Source organism: Numenius arquata, chromosome 14 (assembly GCF_964106895.1).
Source record: "Numenius arquata chromosome 14, bNumArq3.hap1.1, whole genome shotgun sequence".
NCBI lineage: Eukaryota > Metazoa > Chordata > Aves > Charadriiformes > Scolopacidae > Numenius > Numenius arquata.
In genome coordinates, this window is record NC_133589.1 from 16887513 (window position 1) to 16904779 (window position 17267).

Consider the following 17267-nt stretch of genomic DNA (forward strand, 5'->3'; position numbering starts at 1 on the left):
GCTTAGTATACCTTTTTGGAGGATAAGTCAAAGGAACAAGTGACAGCAGATTAAAAAGTGGCAGAAGAGCTGCACTAAAATAAATTGGAGGCAATTTGGGAAGCAACTGAGGCAACCAGTCCCCAGCACAAAACAAACCCAACACTGCTCGTTAATCACCATCATCTCACCATTAAGCTACACTGACTGTGCTTAATTTCATTCTCTCACATCCTCTTCCACAAGCACAGGTAACATCCACACAGGTCCTTTCGTCCCAAAGGACACAAGACACCTAAGACAGCACAAGCATGGAGGCTGTTGGAGTTTCCAACTGAGCCATCAAGCCGAGAACAGGCTTCACTTCTGCTCCTGACTTGGTTCTATCTCCACTAAATTCAGTAACAACCTACTGGTGCCTTGTTACATTGTCGTATTGGTATAAATAGTTGTTACCAGTTCAGTCGCAACAAGTGCTCTCAAAGCAAGAACATTTCACTACTGCTGCCTGCTGACTGACCAGAGATGGGCACACACGTTACAGCAGGTTCTGCAGCATATTGTGGTGTTTGAGAGAGGGTATTCCTGCAGCACAGGCTCCAGCTGAGGCCACCCAACACCTAGGTTTGGTCCTGCACGTGCCTGTTGAAAAGACACCATGCTCTTCATCTGTACCACAAGCCTGGCACAGATGTTAAAGCACATAATACGCTCCCAAAAAGACAAGATATGAGACACAAAAGCACGTCAACACCCACATTAGGGAGCATATTTCCCAGGATAGGGACTACGCCAAGGCAGCTGGATCCCACAGCTCCTAGAGCTCATTACCAGGCAGGCTCCAGTCTGCACAGCGATACACCTGAAGAGGCACAAGTCCAGTTGCAGCTGTCAAACCAGTCACTACACGCCTGCTACCAGAAGTCTCAAAAATGGTTTCCAGGCACGTTATTCCCCCACCTCACCGGGCCACAGTCCTCCCCAGCACCCTCCTGGGAACTCGCGGCCCCACGGCGGGGTAGGCCGGGGCACCCCGGCGGCGCGAATTCGCGCCGCCGGGGTGCCCCGGCCTACCCCGCCGTGGGGCCGGTAGACCTCATCTAGCTGACTGGAACCGCTCCGGCCACAGGCCCAACCGAGACGGTGACTGCCTGTGGACGGTCCCACAGGCAGCTTCGCCCAAGTCAGCCCCCCTCCCCGACAAAACACCCACCAACCCGGCCCGCCACCAGGCCCCACCGCCCCTCACCTGCACACCCGGTAAGCTCCGTTACCGGAAGCCCGCGCAAGACATGCTGGGAAACCTCCCTCCAAACTTCAAATCCCATAAGCCTCCGCGACGGAAAAGGGAAAGCCCGCCCTCTGCCTCATGTGGACCAATAAAAGGTGCCGCTGTGAGGAGGCGGAGCCAAATCAAGCCAATGGGATTCGGGATCCGCGGGAGGGCGGGCGGTTCTAGCGGGCGGGGCGGACCCGAGCCGGTGGCTGAGGTATCGGTTTGGGGGGGGGGGGTGTGGGGTGGGGAATGAAGAGTCGGTTCGCTTTACCCCGCTGTCAGGACGCCAGCCGGGACTGAGTGGGACGGTGGGGAATCAGAGGCGCCCGGGTGGGTGCTGCGAGTGAGAAGAAAGCGGCGGAGGGGACGGGGGCACCGGCGGCGGGGAGCGGCGGCGGCGGGCCGGGAGCTGGGGCAGCCGCCGGCCGCGTTGCCATGGCGCCGGGGGGGGGCGCGGGCTCAACGGCGCATGCGCTTGCGCCGCCGCCATTTTGGTGGCTGTCGGAGAGTTTTCTGAGGGGGTTCCTTCAGGGCGTCCGTCTGGGACTGGGGGTCCTCAGACATGTCGGTGTGGCGTGATAAGGGCTGAGGGGAGGGAGTAGCTCATCCCCTGGTCTACAGCAGGGCTGCCTGCCCGCCGACATCGTCCCGAAGCGGAGGTTTTGTTTCCTGCCTTCGTCTTCTTGGCATCACCCTCTTTGCCACCATGTCCAGACAGCGAGGCTCCCGAGATGGACGTAACAGGAAATGTCAGTTCTAGTGACATGGAGAAGCTCAGGATTTCACATCTCAATTGTCCCAAGCTCTCCAGCAAGCACCTATTGTGTTGCAGCTGTCTAACAAGTCAGCAGTTCAGAGCACTTCTTGCTCCCAGAGAAGATGCTGGATTAGATGACTGATAAGTCAGATCCAGTATAACATCCCTCACCTTGGGAGACTGACCTTCTCTCAAGCTGGCAGAGGGAACCACAGTAGGCAGTTTGTTTTTAGCCCATCTTTCTCTTAGCAACCATTTTTTACTGACAGAGGATAGTACTCCAGCCTTAGGTTTTTCCCCCCATTTTACCTAAATCAGATTCAGGGGTTGTTTTATGTGAACAAAGGAGCCACTATTAGGGAAGGCACATGAAGTATTTGCAAAGGCATTTTTTGAGTGGTAAACTCCCCGGGCATGAGATGAGTTTCACTTTATGTTTAGAGGAGTGTTACTGGTCCATGCCAATGCAAACAATAGGGGCAGTGTAATCATATGAACAGTTATTTCAGTAGTGAACAACATACAGTCACAAACCTCTTAACCTTTCTTGACAAACAGAAATGATTTACTCCCACATTTGATTCCCCTGGAAACCATGCAATCGGAGCATAAAATTTAAAAAGCAAAGCTTTGCCGTGAGGATTAATTATCTGACTCGTTAGTACAGCGATAGTCCCTCTCGATTGTCGATTGTCTCGACTCCTCATATACATCCAGGAAAACATGAGGAAAGAGTCCGCTTTACAAACACTTTGAGAGGGCAGAATCCAAGAGCGTGCCTACTTTCAACTGTTTTTATGGAAATCCAGTGACAAAACGCAAATATAAATCATTTCATCTATCATTTGGGCAGTGAGGAGGGAAAAGTGAGACAAATAGGAAAGAGGGGAAAAGACCAGCTGAGAGCAGAGGTGTCAGCCTTGCCTTTGCTGCGTACCTTCCCCCTCCCTGCAGGCAGCGTGAACGTGCTTTTCTGAGAAGACAGTTATAAATCAGTCTGGGTGAGAATCCCCAGAATGCTTTATAAATGAGGGGCTAAACCACCCCTCACGTCGCCCTAATTATGGGTGTCTATGGTGAGCAGGGCAGAAAGCTCTCAGCCCTCTGGACTGAGGTGGGAGGGAACGACTCCAAAAATGCCGATTTTATCCTTCACTGCTGACAGTGAAAACCCGCTCAGTGGGAGTGCTGAGGATTATGCTGCCCCTGAATGCACGTGCTTTGTTCTTGCTTTGTACTGATGTTATCCCTGTGAGGTGTACTTACGCTCATCTTTCATTCGATTGAAGGGAAACTGTTGGAATGGCCTCCAAAGGGCAAGGTGAGGGTACAGAGCATCCATCTGAGCCTCCTGCAGCTCCTCTACAGAGTAACGGAACATTTCAATGGGGAGCCATACTCGCTGCCGTGAAAGATCAGCTCCCGTCTCTGGACTCTGACACCTCCACAGTAAGCTCTGGAACCTGCCTTTCTTCTTCACTGTCTTTTAGAAAAATCTCTCAAAAGCAAGAGAAGGTCACCTTAGCCAGGCATTTCTGAGTATCCTTGATGGGCTACTTGTTCTGACTGTTGTAACACTGTGCATTAATCCACAGCCTTCCGCGTTATCTCTAATTGTCAAGGAGTTAATTGCCATCTCCTCTTGCTGTATTCTTGGGAACCTGAAAATGGGACTGATTTTTCCAGATGACAAGTATTGCTAGGTTGGGAAGAGGATGGTAGTGGGCATCCTATGGAATGAGCCCTCATTTCTTCTTAGGTTGTCCAGTTAAAAATACAGTTTGAAAGAAGCATACTGCTGATTTACAATTAAATTATAAGGTTTTATCCTTGAGCGTATTGTGCTATATGTTCCAATAATGTACTTGCCACACAGTAGGCCTGTCGATAGGTTTTTCTATGTATGAAGATCACAGGAGTATGACTACTCCGGAAGCCTTTGTGGTCCACTCAATCTGCCTTTGGCAGATATTTCAATCCTGGATTCTCCTTTTTTCCTTGCCTGAAATCTTCGGCAAACCATGTTGCCTTTTTGTGCTTCATTTCTGCCTGCAAAGAAGCGTAATGCCACTAAGCTTTTAATATAAAGCATAAGATGGATAGATGCTGTGCAGTGTTCTTCACCGTTACAGGTTTTTTACTTGCTGTGTCTTAGTGTCTGGGACAGGCTGCCTCTTGGCTGCTGAAGACCTCTGTTCACGGGACAGCAACAATCTGGTGGAAAGAATAAAAGTACCTGCTTCTACCCCAAGATGCTGGCTCTGGCACTGACTTTTCCAAGGTCATAATGTGTCTCAAGACTCAATTATTAGTGGGTTTTTGTCCAAAATCAGATTTTTTTTTTTTAAATTTTCAAATATATATACACTTGAAAAAATATTTTTGAACACTTAAAGGATATATTTTATTCTAAATTAGTGTGGCCTTTGATGATACAAGGGGAGTCTTGTGAGCAGTGAAGGAGCCAGAAGGGCCTCCATGGAATATTTATTACTTACTATTAATCTGTGGTCAGAAGCAGTGTGATCTAGTGGATAAAGTGTTGATGCAGATTCCGTGACTTGTTTTCTGCACCTGGTTCTATCACTGACGTGTTGGACACGTTATATTGCCCCCTGTTTCTCAGTTCCCCTCTAACCTACATTCTCTTTCAGTTACTTTAAACAACGATTGCATTTTAATACATGTCTATAAAGTATAAATTAAGGCCCAACACTCAGAAGTTATTTTTCAGCATTCCTGTTGTATAAGCATACAATAAGGTTAAGACAGAGAGATAGCTTTGTACTTTGATACCAGATACCATTCTATAACTAAATCACGTTGAACGTTTTTGTACTTATAAACATTTCAAATTCTCTATTACATGTGGAAAAAATATCCTGCTGAAGGAACTGAGGCAATCTCTTTGGCACTTAGACGCTACCCTTAATTTGCATTCAAAAGATCTGGCTGTATAATCCTTCTCCTCCTTAATGTGAAGCAGTGGCCTGCTGAGCCTGCACTTTCTGTGCTGCACCTCTGTCCCAGCGGCTTCCACTTGCGTGAAGATACATGTCTGCATTTGAGATCTGTAACCTCAACGGGCTGCGCTCCCGCATTCGAAAAGGGCACTGACAAATGTGTTTTATGCCCTGAAGTACTTTCATTACCCTGATATGCAATTTATTAAGAGGGAAGAAGTTCTGCTGCAGTTTCCTTCGTGTTAGGAGAAATTAATTATACTAGACAGAGAGAATTCTTCAAAGCCTGAGTTACTGAAAATGTACATTTGCAAAACAAAGGGAAAAAGCAGGAAATCTGAGGCCCGACTGCTGAGGAGGTGCTTAATCTCGCTTTGGTGTTTACGCATCAGGATTCGTCTCAAATACGTGTCTTACGTTTATAAGAGAGATTTTTCAAAGCTATTTAAACTCTGTCCAACCCAGTATAGGTACTGCTTTGCATTCTAAATGGTGAACATCAGGGTCCTGATTGCAATAATAAGCCTTTATTGCCATAATAAGCCTCACCTGGGGCTCCCACCCACATGCCCAGCAGCTCTATTTAACTTCAGCTGTGGGTCTTCACTCTTTCTTTGAGCTGTGTTGGAGGAGGACTGGTTTCTAGCTATGGTCTTGCGTGATCCAGACTTCTACCTGTGAATTGACTTTCAGGGTTGGTCTCTGACCATCACCACCGTGATATTGTCTTCTGATTTGGGTTCTTGACTTGACCTGGTCACTGGCTACCTCTTTGGGTCCCACGGGGCTGGGCTTTGACTGGTGAGGCCCTTGCCTTTCCAGTTATTGGCTTCCCTTCCCTTAGGGAGCAGCCCTGCTTTTGCTGCTCTGTGGTGGTGAATGAGGTAGTATAAAGAATCGCTTGGGAGTTAGAGAACTTGCCCACTTTTGTCATCACTTTACTCCGTGGTAATTCAACGTTCTATGTGGTTTTTACAGTCTTAGCTTTCTCAAATGCTAGGCCGCTGTAGGACAGCCTAGGTTGCTATCAGGCTGTCTAGTGAAGATGCAACTGCAGAGAAAACTCTTGTCTCTGAGCTTCAGTCAACTGGTGACAACATAAGATTTATCACTGTAAAGCAAATATTTGGGTGACTATTACAGTCTCTCATTTAATTTCTCTTTTTTTGTTTGCAGTCTGATTGTGAGAGTGATGGGGAGCTTTTCATCTTCCAGCGGGAACAGCCAAACTTAATTCCTGACCTGTCAGAAGAGCTGATGGAGTTTTCCCTGGAAGACTCAAACCTGCAGGTTGGTGACTGTTGTGTGCAGGCCGTACTACTGTAACCCCACTCTTCTGGTTGTCCCCAGTGTGGGTGGCTGCTGTTATTTGACTGAACTGTGTGATAAAAGAGCATAGTCTCCAGTGCTTTCTCCCACAAGAGATTAGATCTTTCTCTTGATTTTAGACCCTTTTTTTTCCATCTTGCAGTTTTTATTATTGTCCTTTTACTGTTTGGTTGTTTTTTTTTTTTTCCCCCTGCACTAACAGTAACACTGTGCAATGACTCCTGAATTTTTCAGGGTCTGAATTAATTTCAACCACCATTTTGTTGTTCTAGAAAATGGAGAATTAGTTAGGGCACTGTAGTAAGGAGGATGAGTATGAAGTTTATCCCTTGAACAGCTTTTCCGAGATAAAGTGATCACCTTGCTTCATCAGCGATGCCATCATAGGAAGGTGGAAGAGGAGCCAGGTGACTCTGCTGTTCCACCATGGGAAGACTAATGTCGTGTTGCTTTTTCCCTGTTGTTTGTCTTGGTGTAAGATATGTCATATGATGAGCACATGTAAGGAAAAGTAATTTCAAGGATGTTTAGCACTTCCTGAAGTTACAGTTTCTGGAAAGTAAACAGTCTTACTGTTTTCCATGATGGATATGGTGTGTGCTGTTACCAGATGGTGGCTGAGTTGGAGCTGCTATCTGCCAATCACTTAGTTTTGGTTTACTTTCAGCTTCTAAAGCTTAGGGAGATGTGACTTTCTGCATGTCTGTATTTTCTCTACCTGTAGCAAACCCAGGAAATGGAAAGATACTCATGGGGGAGCTGGAATGGAGATGTGGAAAGTTTTGGCTTTCAGAAAAAAACAGATGGTGCCCAAGTCATTGCGAAAGAAGATGTACAAATGATTAAAGTTGAGATTTCCAGTCCTGCCAGCCATACTGGAGAAATTCCAAGCCAAAAGGGAGCTGTTATTGAAAAATCTCTTGCAGATTCCACAGATCACCTTGAAAAGGAAGAACTGGGCAGGAGGCAGGCCAGGGAAGGAGGGAACTCTTGGCTTAATACAACATTGCCTATGGAAGAGATGGGCAGTCAAAAAGAGAGAAGAAAGCTGATAGAGACAAAGATACTCTCTAAAAGAATTCTGGAGCCATCACCAGCCCACCCAGAGCTAGATATTAAGCCTCCCTCACATGGCGTTAGCAAGAATCTAGAAAGAATTGTGGAGGAGGAAACCTTCTCAGATGACCATCTTCAAGAACTGACCCATTTGTCGTTGCAGGTGAGTGGCCCAAACAAAGTTTGGTGATCCTGCCTTCAGTGTGGGATAAGCAGCTGTGAGACCACAGCTGATGCTGACTGTACCCAGAGGAATGGGAATTTGCCCTGGTTGGAAGTTGGAGGGGGAGGAAAGGTCTATGGGCCTCATCTCAAAGAACTGTGAAGCCAAAGTTATTCTCATGTTAGTGGCAGTGAGAAGTTCTCAGTATTATTCAGGATCAGAATATGTATGCTCAGTTTTGTATCGGGCCATCTTTTAATCTGTTTTACTATCTCCAGTGGTTCTCTGTACCCTGCACCAAAAGGGTTCGTGATTCTGAGAGAAAAAGCCTGAGCAGAGGTAGGTGAAGCAGCTGGATAGATGCACTGTCTAGAGAGAGAGTAAATGTGTTCCTCTTACTACAGCACTTCCTTGTGGAACTGCTTAAAGTAAGGGGGCACTGTAGTGAGGGAGGGACATCACCATTTGGAGATGGTGAAAGGGTGAGGAAAGGTACTTGGAGGGATGAACAGAGGGGAAAAAAATAAGTGTGGATCTGGTACTGTTAGTGAGTCTGAGGGATGAAGGGGAGCACTTGCTCTTGGAAAGGTTCCACCCTGTGAATGCATGTGGATGACTGAGCCATGGGGAGGACATAACATGAGTTATGTCCCAGTTTATGGTGAGATGGATCAGGTGGATATTTAGGATGGACTCATGTTTCTCCTTTCAAAGAGCTATCAGTTCAGTCCATTCTAGAAACATCTTTGTAGTTTTAAGTGGGGAAGGAGAGGGTACTGCAGCTTTGTTATATTTGACTAAGCATTGGTTAATCCTTCACTGGTTTCTCTTAGTAATTATACTGCACTTGCCTATGCCAGATGTGCAGAGCCTTGGCAATGATGTGAGCTAAGCCACATTCAAACAGTAAATATCCCTTTGTTAGTCGTGCCGATTGTTGAGGCTCATGTTGAAGCAACTGTGTCCAAAGTGACACACTGGTTCATCTACTGGCAAGTGACAGTGGCATAGAACTGGAAGTAAGTGAGGTGAATTTCAATGCTATTCATGTATTTTTATGTGGTGAAAAAATCGGATGGAGTTACAACAAAGAATGTGAGTCAAAGGAACTTTTCTTTTGTAGCAGTCTCTTGGGAGCGAATTTTTCATCACTTTTCTACTGTTTTCTTTCAGAATATTGAGAAGTGGGATCTAGACAAGATTCTTGAGGAGCTGGAGCAGCAGAAAGAAAACACTTGTGCAGAAGTTGCTTTGTCCTCAGCAGATCATGGTAACATTGCTGAATTAATACCAACTTTGCTGAAAGTGTGTTTAAAAAAAAAAAAACCACAACTCAGGTTCCCCTGTTTAAGTAATTCCCTGCAGCATGATCTTGAATGTTGAAATCATAGTGGGTTTTCTAATGCCTCTGTAAAACATTTTTAATTAGCTTCCCTCAAGATCTCATCTGCTTTCATAGCTTGAAACCAGTGCTTTGTGGCCTGTCATGGCTTAAGAATGAATCAGACAAAATGGATGAAGGTTTGAAGTGAGTTAGAGCCAGAGGACAACAGTACCTTTATCCTTCCCCTTCTGTCGGGCTGTAGAGAAAGGGACAATGTGGAAATGGGGGAAGGGTATATTGGGTGATCCCATGGCAGAAGACCACAACTGGTGATTCTTTTTGTTGCTTTTCCATAGAGACCTTCAGGAGTAGGTCTGAAAATCAGCTGATGGAAAAGCTGGAAGAGCTGTGTGCTAGGCACTCCAGGACAGTGTCTCCACGCTGTAGGTGGCCAGCAGCCAAACTCTCCTCCTTTCAAGAACAGGAAGAGAACAAGAAGTAGGTCCTTTTCTGTCATATACACTGGGTAATCATGACTGCCAGCAGGGATGCCTGGGAATTTGTGGTGTTCTATTGGTGCTTTTCTCTGTAGCCTCTGCAGAAAGCTGATATCGTAGCTGGAATATGCTGCAAGGATGTTAAAAGTAAGAATAATTACAACTCGATTATTCACGTACATTTGATGATAAACAGTCAGTATCCTGCCACCTTAGTATTTTCCATCAACCACTACCTTTGTCTGGACCTTGCCATACACTTGGTACAAATGGGAAAGGCAGGAAAACGAGGCTAAGCAAATTATCATGGCCACATTTTTTGTCATCTAGGGTACCAGTTTCTCTTACCGGTACCTTGATTTAGCTAAAGCATATAGGATGATTTTTTATGTAGGTATCAGTGGAGGTTTCAGTGCATCTTGGTGGGTTCTGTGTGATATAAATGGATTTCCTGGCTGTTCAGAGGGAATAACATCAATGGTGGTAGCACAGAGGAAACAACAGTGAAACAAACCTGTAGAGGGGAAGGTGAGAAGTCTCCTCGTTGCCAGAGCAGGGAGAGCTACAGAGATGATTTGCACTTTATATGCTCTGAAGGATAAAATAGAATTGCCAAAGGAGGCAGAAAGGAAAAAGGGACCTGTTTTTACTGATTGACACTGGGCTCTTAAAACTTGTAAGCTCTTTGGTACCGTAACCGCCTGCCTTTGTTCTACAGAACGATTTGACTTGTCAGTTTTTGAGAACTAAATATCCCTCCTCGGGCTGCCTGTGATTTGTATTCCTCTGGGGAAGCTGAATCTTTGAGTTCAGCTTTGAAAGGTGGTGGATGGTAGGCAGAAGCAGAGTTTGAATCTGTACAGTAGCCAAGCACAAAGCTCCTCTCACAATCCAATTTTTGATCATAATCCACACCCTGCAGGACTTCTTGTCTGGATAAGGTGGAGGATATGCTGAAACGGTGCTTTTTATACTTAGGGATATTGCCTCGCTGTCATCTTCATGGAGTTCTCGAAGGATGGACGTGATGAGGTTCCAGTGCCTGCCAGAGCCCGGAACTGTGTACATAGATTTAAGAGATGCCAAACCACACAAGTCAGTAACATCTCCTGATGAGGAAGAAAGGTAAAATCTGGTTTTAGTCTTAGTGACACGTAAGTAACAAAAAGTAGGAAACCGAAACCTTCTCTCTACATCTCGTACTTGTGAAATGTAACTTTAAAAGTGTTCTCTTTTTCCACACGTCCATGACCTTAGTGGGAAGCCATAGCCCCTCTTGGAGCACAGATGTATTTTCAGGAGAGAATAACTTGTCTCAGGAAAAGCAAATGTGTGGGGATGCAGGCAGCACAGAAGGGACATGCAAATCATCCAGGGAAATAACATTTAGAAAGTTGCCATCTATAAAGGAGTGGGCAGTGAGTGACTGCAAAGCAATGCTTGCAGCTGAGTTGGGCTGCCATTCTGACAGCCCAATGAAATGGGCATCCTTGACTATGTTCCTGGCAAGCAACTGGAAGAGCTGATTTCTGTCTCCGGTGTGATAAGAGGGCCTTATATAGTCAGTTTTGGGAGGCCAAATTCTTCTCAATCTGCAAAAGATTCTGGCAAATGTGTCTTCTAGAGCTAATGGTGTCTGAGGTAGCTGTTTTCTCCCTTCTCAGGATGCATATTTGCTGCAGCAAGGGGTTGAAGAAAACAGTCACCAGAAGAAATCTTGTAGTTAATAAGCAGCTAACACATTTTGATGTAGTTGCTTGAATATTTTTTTCTAGAGTAATGGTGCAAAGAACTATCGGTAACACCTGGAAGCATCTCTCCCTTTTTCATAATGGTTCTAAATTTGCATCCTAGAAATGATGAAAAGCCAACACCCAGTTGGAACAGAGTTAACTAATATGCTCTAATTTGTTTCATAGTGCAAGCGGCAGCTCCACTGAAGAAGAGGAGACAATTAAGGACCAAGCAGAAAGGAGAATGTAAGACTCTTTATGAGGATCCTAGTTCAAATGATACGATGTTCATTTTTTCTGAAACTAAAATAATTGCCCTAACAGTGATTAGAGTAAGCATTCGTGTTCTGAAATAACTCCATTCCTGGTCTTCACAGCAAAAAAAAAAAAAATAAAATAAAAGCCCAATAATGAAAGTGCTTCAGTCTGGCCCCAGGAGATCGCTCTTTTCTGTTGCATGGTAAAGATACCGCAGCTAGAAAATAGTTGTTGATCCTTGAGACAGCACCTTGCTCCTCTGCAGCTGCGTGGAACCAGCTCAGAAGACAAAGAGTAGCCCTGGGTGGCTGGGAAACCTGCCTCTTTCTCCAGGCCTGTTGGAGTGACATGAGAACTGTTTTTTAAGTGATTCAGAACCAAACTGAAAATGTTGTAGGGAGTTGACTCAGATAAACCTTTATTTTTAGAAATAATAAAATAGGCTAGAACGGATGTTGATTTAAAGAGAATATTGAATACATCGTGTAGGCAGGAATGCTCTCAATTCTCCGTAATTGGGGGGAGAGGAAGGGAGGAAAGGGGAGAGAGTGTGATGGGTGGAATCCTAAACTGTAAATTCTTCAATAGGCACAGATGCCAGCCTTTTCCTGTTGCTAAACTCAGGGCTTGATTCATAACCATAGATAGTTAGACATTTGTTTAATATGAAGCAGATATGTCAAGCTTTAAACATCTTCCTGCATTTATGCTCTGGATTACATTTAGAAGCTTGATGCGTGCAAGTTCACATTACAGCAGTGCAGAGGACAAGCAGGACATTTGTATTGTGGTGCCAACCAATTACTCTTACTCTTTTTTTTTAATAGTTTGAAAGAATAAATGATTCGGCAAGGAACAGAGCCTGAACACTCAATATAATTTAGAATATCTAATACAAAGTCAGCATAAAGCAGGGACAAGATGATGCCTGAGGAGCTCTCACTGGCACCGATGCAAATGCAGAAGTCACATCAGTGTAATTCTGGAGTGATGGAGAGTAGAGCTTAGCTGATTGGATTTTGATTCATTTTAATGTTGCTAAAGAACATACACAAATGAAATGCCTGGCAAACATTATTCAGTTCTGTTTCTAAATAAGAAAGCCTTATGGTCTCAGCAGGTCAAGATTCTGATCTCATTCCTGAGGGGTCAATGCCAGTTTCAATCTTATCTGGATGGAATAATTTTCAGTGGTGCCCAGTTGACAGGACAAGAGGTAATGGGGCACAAACTTGAACTTAAGAAGTTCCATCTCAACGTGAGGAGGAACTTCTTCCCTGTGAGGGTGGCAGAGCCCTGGAAGAGGCTGCCCAGAGTGGTGGTGGAGTCTCCTTCTCTGGAGACATTCAAACCCCACCTGGACACGTTCCTATGTGATCTGCTCTGGGTGGACCTGCTTTGGCAGGGGGGTTGGACTGGATGATCTCCAGAGGTCCCTTCCAACCCCCCATATCGTTCTGTGACTCTGGAGACTCACTGAACAGAACTTCAAGACAAAATAACTGTATCTGCCCATTATGTCATGACAGGACACTCCTCAACAGAATATTACCACAACATTGTGGTTGCTAACAGTTCAGCAGTCTCATTAACTTGAAGGAGACACAGATGAAATGAGGCCAAACACTTAAAAATCCTCGGAATTATTATAAGAACTCTTCTTCTGTATGTATTTGAATCCCAATCCCTGTATCCAAAGGGGACAAAAATCTGTGGACTCTAATTTCCACGCCAACACTACATTTGTTCAGGCCTCTTCTAATAGGTGTGTGTTTGTACCTCAACTCCAGAAGAGGTAAGGAAACTGCCAGGAAGATAGATTTCATGTTTTGTTGCCGTAGTGTTTTATGTGTTGCTGGTGCTGCTGTTATCAATAGCTATTATTTGTGTAGATGCCCCATCCTAGTTTTGAGCTGTCATTCATATGAGAAGTTCCTCACTTTGAATTTATTAGTAAAATGCTCTATCTTGATTAAATCGGTGTTTTATTTTCTTTGCAGGAGGAATTGCTCAGGGAAAAGCCTGCTACTGCAACAACTCCGTACAGCCCGGAAAGAAGCCTCAGAGCTTCTTCATAAAACATCTATTCCAGATGAAAAACTTGAAGGCATAAAACAGGATCCAGAAAGTCCAGAAGAGACAGGCTTCTCTAAAATAAGTCAAAAGCAGTATTTTAAAGCAAAGCAAGAGACAAATAAAGCAATTCCCAGGAGACTGGTGAGATTGAAACCAGAGAAAAGAAATAGCACCTTGACAAGCCATGGGGATGATGGAGCTGACATAGAAAAAGAAAACAAAATGGAAGCTGAAAAAGTTCAAAATTCAGGAAAAGCTCCAGAGTCTCCTCTAACTGCGACAGAATGGCCAAGGTATCACAAGAAAAGTCATCAGTGGCTTTGCTTATGGCTTATCTAATTGTCTAAGATTAAAGAACATTACTTATCTGGTCTGTAAGTTGGAGCAAAAGGGTGTCTGCTTTTGTTACCTAGAAAGTCAGCCAATCCTGGCAGCTACTGCTTAAAGATTTAGAGGCAGCCAGACTTAGATCAGTGAACTGGCCTGGGATTAGCACTTCTGACATAGTAAATTTACCCATTTTCTTTAGTCCCTATTCTATGTAAGAGGAGGATAAGATGATATTGATCTCCTGTATGAAGAGCAGTACTGGGATTTACTAAGCGTAGCGTCGTAGAAGATAGGTCTGCAGAAGAAGATAGGGCCTGTCTCCCTGTACCGATATAGTGAGGTACAATCCAATCCTTTCCTGGCAGATCTTTAACTTGGTCTTGACCTCCTGAATGGGGAGGATTCCTTGATTCCACAGGTAGTAAATTTTGCTGCTTAATTATCCTTACGATTGTAAAACTTTTCCTTAAGTCTAATTTAAATTATCTTATCTCCAGTTTAAGCTTATTTTTTGTTGTGCTCCCAGGAGGTATGGAAAATGGTTTATTCTATTTCCCAGCATAAAAAGCCCTTTACAAACTGGAAGATGATCATGTTTCTCCTTGTAATTTTTCCCAAACAAAGCACTTCGGACTCTGACATTGAGAAAAGTGCAAGAGTTTAGAGGGACAAAGTATACCCAGGAGGAAGGCGTTATACCACAGGAGTATCCTGGAAAGCTTTAAAAAAAAAAACCAAACACCAAACCACAGGATAAATAAGAATGGTATCAATTGAGAAAATAGCAGAGTTATTTCAGCCTCTGCCTCCTTGGGCTTAGTTTAATGCAGTGTATTCTGCATAAGGTCTAATTTTAAAGTGAAATCAGGTGGTTGCCTTATGCACCTGCCCAGCTATTTGAGAGTGCTCCATTATACTGACTTTTCAAAGGTTATATTCTGCCTGCTATTTTCAGAGTGAAATTTAACATTTTGACTTTGACATATGAGCCCTTGAAAGAATTAGAATCTGCCTGCTCTGGAGACTATTACTTTTTCGGCGTTAAACAGTTGCCTGCCCTGCCACTTAGATGCTGCAGCTCCTGTGTACTTGGGTTAAATGGCAGATGGTTGGTTGCAGTTTGTTTTTTTCCCCTCTGTGGGATTCCTGACATTAAAGCTCATCGCTTCCATCAGATCTATAAAATTCCATTTTGTCTGCCTGCTATCCTGCCACGGAGATGGCAGACCGTGGCTTGGCAATAATCTGCTTTATTTATTGTTGCTGAGTAATAGCTCATGGTGATTTTAATGAATTTAAGGTTTCTTTGTTGCTATTCTAATTACGGTTGGAGCATCTGGGGCTTGAAGAATTCAGAAGAAATTGAACTTGGTATTTGCCATGGGAAATGGTGGATGAAATCTTTTTGCAGACATCAAAATACAGAAAGATGGAAGGCCTTGGTTCAGGGGAAACTTGTCACTGGTGTCATAGCAGATAGGAAAGGAAACGGAGTTAGGAGACTGAGAATTTTGGTGTGGAAATGGGGAGTGAAATATCACAAACGCCTCTGCTTAATTGAGTTCCGGTCTCCAAATAGATTGTCACCACTTCTCAGAGGTTTGAGGTCTGCTCCTTCTCTTTGGGTTTTTTTGAGAGATGATTTCATCCAATGACAAGTTCTTGTGTGTCCCCCCCACCAAAGCACGTAAGCGCTTTCTAAATCTATTTTTTACCTTTTGTGTCATGATTCACCCTCAAGTGTGTGGTATAAATATAAGAAAAAAGAAACGCAAACAGATGAACAAGGGGGCTTTTTCTCCCAAGTGAAAAGCTTAAGTCAAGAAGAATCTGTATATTTTTCAGGACAGAAGAAAGTAAAAGAGAGCTATCCCGAAAGGAAGAACAGATGAAAGAGAGACAGAGGAGACAGAGATTCCAGGAGCATCTGGAGAGATTACAACCTCAGCAATCAGTTACTGGAAAGCAGCCCATGGCAGAGAAAACCCCCGTTTTGTTCCACATGGTTAGTAGTTCAGTGTAGGACTGTCCCTTTCCGAATGGCTTCCCGGCCAAATGCAAGTGGGATCCGAGAGGCAAAAAGTAATTTTCATTGCGTTATTTAAAATCTATTTGTTATGGAGCACCGTTACCTGAACAGACAAACAGTTCTACTGGCCTTTCTCAGGCTAATAATATTTTTCTCACCTTTCCTGTGTGGGGAGTGCTCCCATCACAGCCGCCCACCAGCTTTGACGTGTCGGGGTATGGCGGGAGCCCTGGCTTGCTGAAGTCAGTGGGCTCATCTACTTCATGGGAGCCAGACTTTCATGCGTGATTTCTCATAACTTTTTCTAAAAAGTGAAAGATTTTTACTGATATACTTCTAAGGCAAAGCCTATGCTGAGTTCTGGCTGGTTGTCAGCTTTATATTTCAGTTTTGTGGGTAGGTTTGGAGGGTTGTGGTTGTAGTAATAAGCTTTGCTTTTGGCTGATGTCCTGATTAAGGAACTATGAAATTATCCTGATTTTTCCCAGAGCCTAAAGTATGGCTCAGAGGACAGGGCTGTTTTTCCTCCTGAGAAGATTTGTCTGTGTAGTCCTAATTCATCCCTGCAGTGATGTCACTGGACACAAGGCCAGCTGAGAAGGTAAGAGGAGATGAGAAACTCCAGAATTTGCCCAGGAGTCCACCCTAATGATTTATTTGGGCTATAGCAATAACAAGGCTCTTCTGGCAGTACAAATGTTGAAAGACCTTACAGCCCTAAGTTGGGGGATGGACCATTCAGATGTGTTTGTTTTGTAAGCAATTGACTCCTGTCTTTCTGTAGATCTAAAGCTCATTTTTTTTAAAACACTGGATTAATTTTTAAACGCTGATGAGAAGTAAAGGACTAACAAACTGAGAGCTGAATTTCCCTCTGCCAGCCTGCTCTGGCCAGGACAGTGTGCTGCACAGAGCTGTTCTGAAGGTTATAAAGGTTGTGTATCTTCAGACTTGCTCTTTCCTCAGTCTGCTGGAGGTACCCCCAAATTCCAGTTAGCCCTTTGTAAGATACAGGCGTGCGCTTACTCATCAGAAACATACTTGAGCCTTGCGACTCATTCCTGCCGATGCACCAGTGATTGCTGGGTTGTTCTGTATCTTGGCCATTTCCCATATTTGCTGCGCTGAAGCCAATGAAATGAAGATAATGGCTTGGTAATGTGGCTCCTCTTGAGTATGGCTCAGGGTATATCTACATCTAGGCTTGCTGCAACTGAATTGTGGTGTAAATATGCCTGTAATAGCTTTAATGGCATCACTGCCAGCGGGTCATGGCAGCACGGGCGCTGGCATAAGCCAACCAGCCCAGGATTTACTTCTGATGCCAGTAGGAACAGCTCATCGGTACCTAAAGTAACTGGAGAGAAACCTGCCTGAACTTAGGAGGCACTGTTGGTAGAAACAAAATCAGCACAACCCATAATAACTGTGTTCTGTGGGCAACTTTTGCTTTTAGTTCTTCTTCAGAAATATTCATTATTAAAATTAAGAATGAAA

At 44.3% G+C, this 17267-nt stretch overlaps 1 protein-coding gene across 1 annotated transcript in view; it reads left to right on the forward strand.

Annotated features, from left to right (window-relative positions):
- Window positions 1–3314: 3314 nt before the first annotated feature.
- The window catches only part of DNAAF8 (dynein axonemal assembly factor 8), a 97916-nt gene continuing 83963 nt past the window's right edge, over window positions 3315–17267 (forward strand). The window contains exons 1-10 of the mRNA XM_074158637.1: window positions 3315–3461; window positions 6152–6265; window positions 7038–7523; window positions 8697–8793; window positions 9204–9345; window positions 10323–10469; window positions 11264–11323; window positions 12453–12455; window positions 13336–13704; window positions 15587–15746. Of these exons, the coding sequence (XP_074014738.1) occupies window positions 3315–3461; window positions 6152–6265; window positions 7038–7523; window positions 8697–8793; window positions 9204–9345; window positions 10323–10469; window positions 11264–11323; window positions 12453–12455; window positions 13336–13704; window positions 15587–15746 (1725 nt within the window). The remainder of the gene's footprint in view (window positions 3462–6151; window positions 6266–7037; window positions 7524–8696; window positions 8794–9203; window positions 9346–10322; window positions 10470–11263; window positions 11324–12452; window positions 12456–13335; window positions 13705–15586; window positions 15747–17267) is intronic.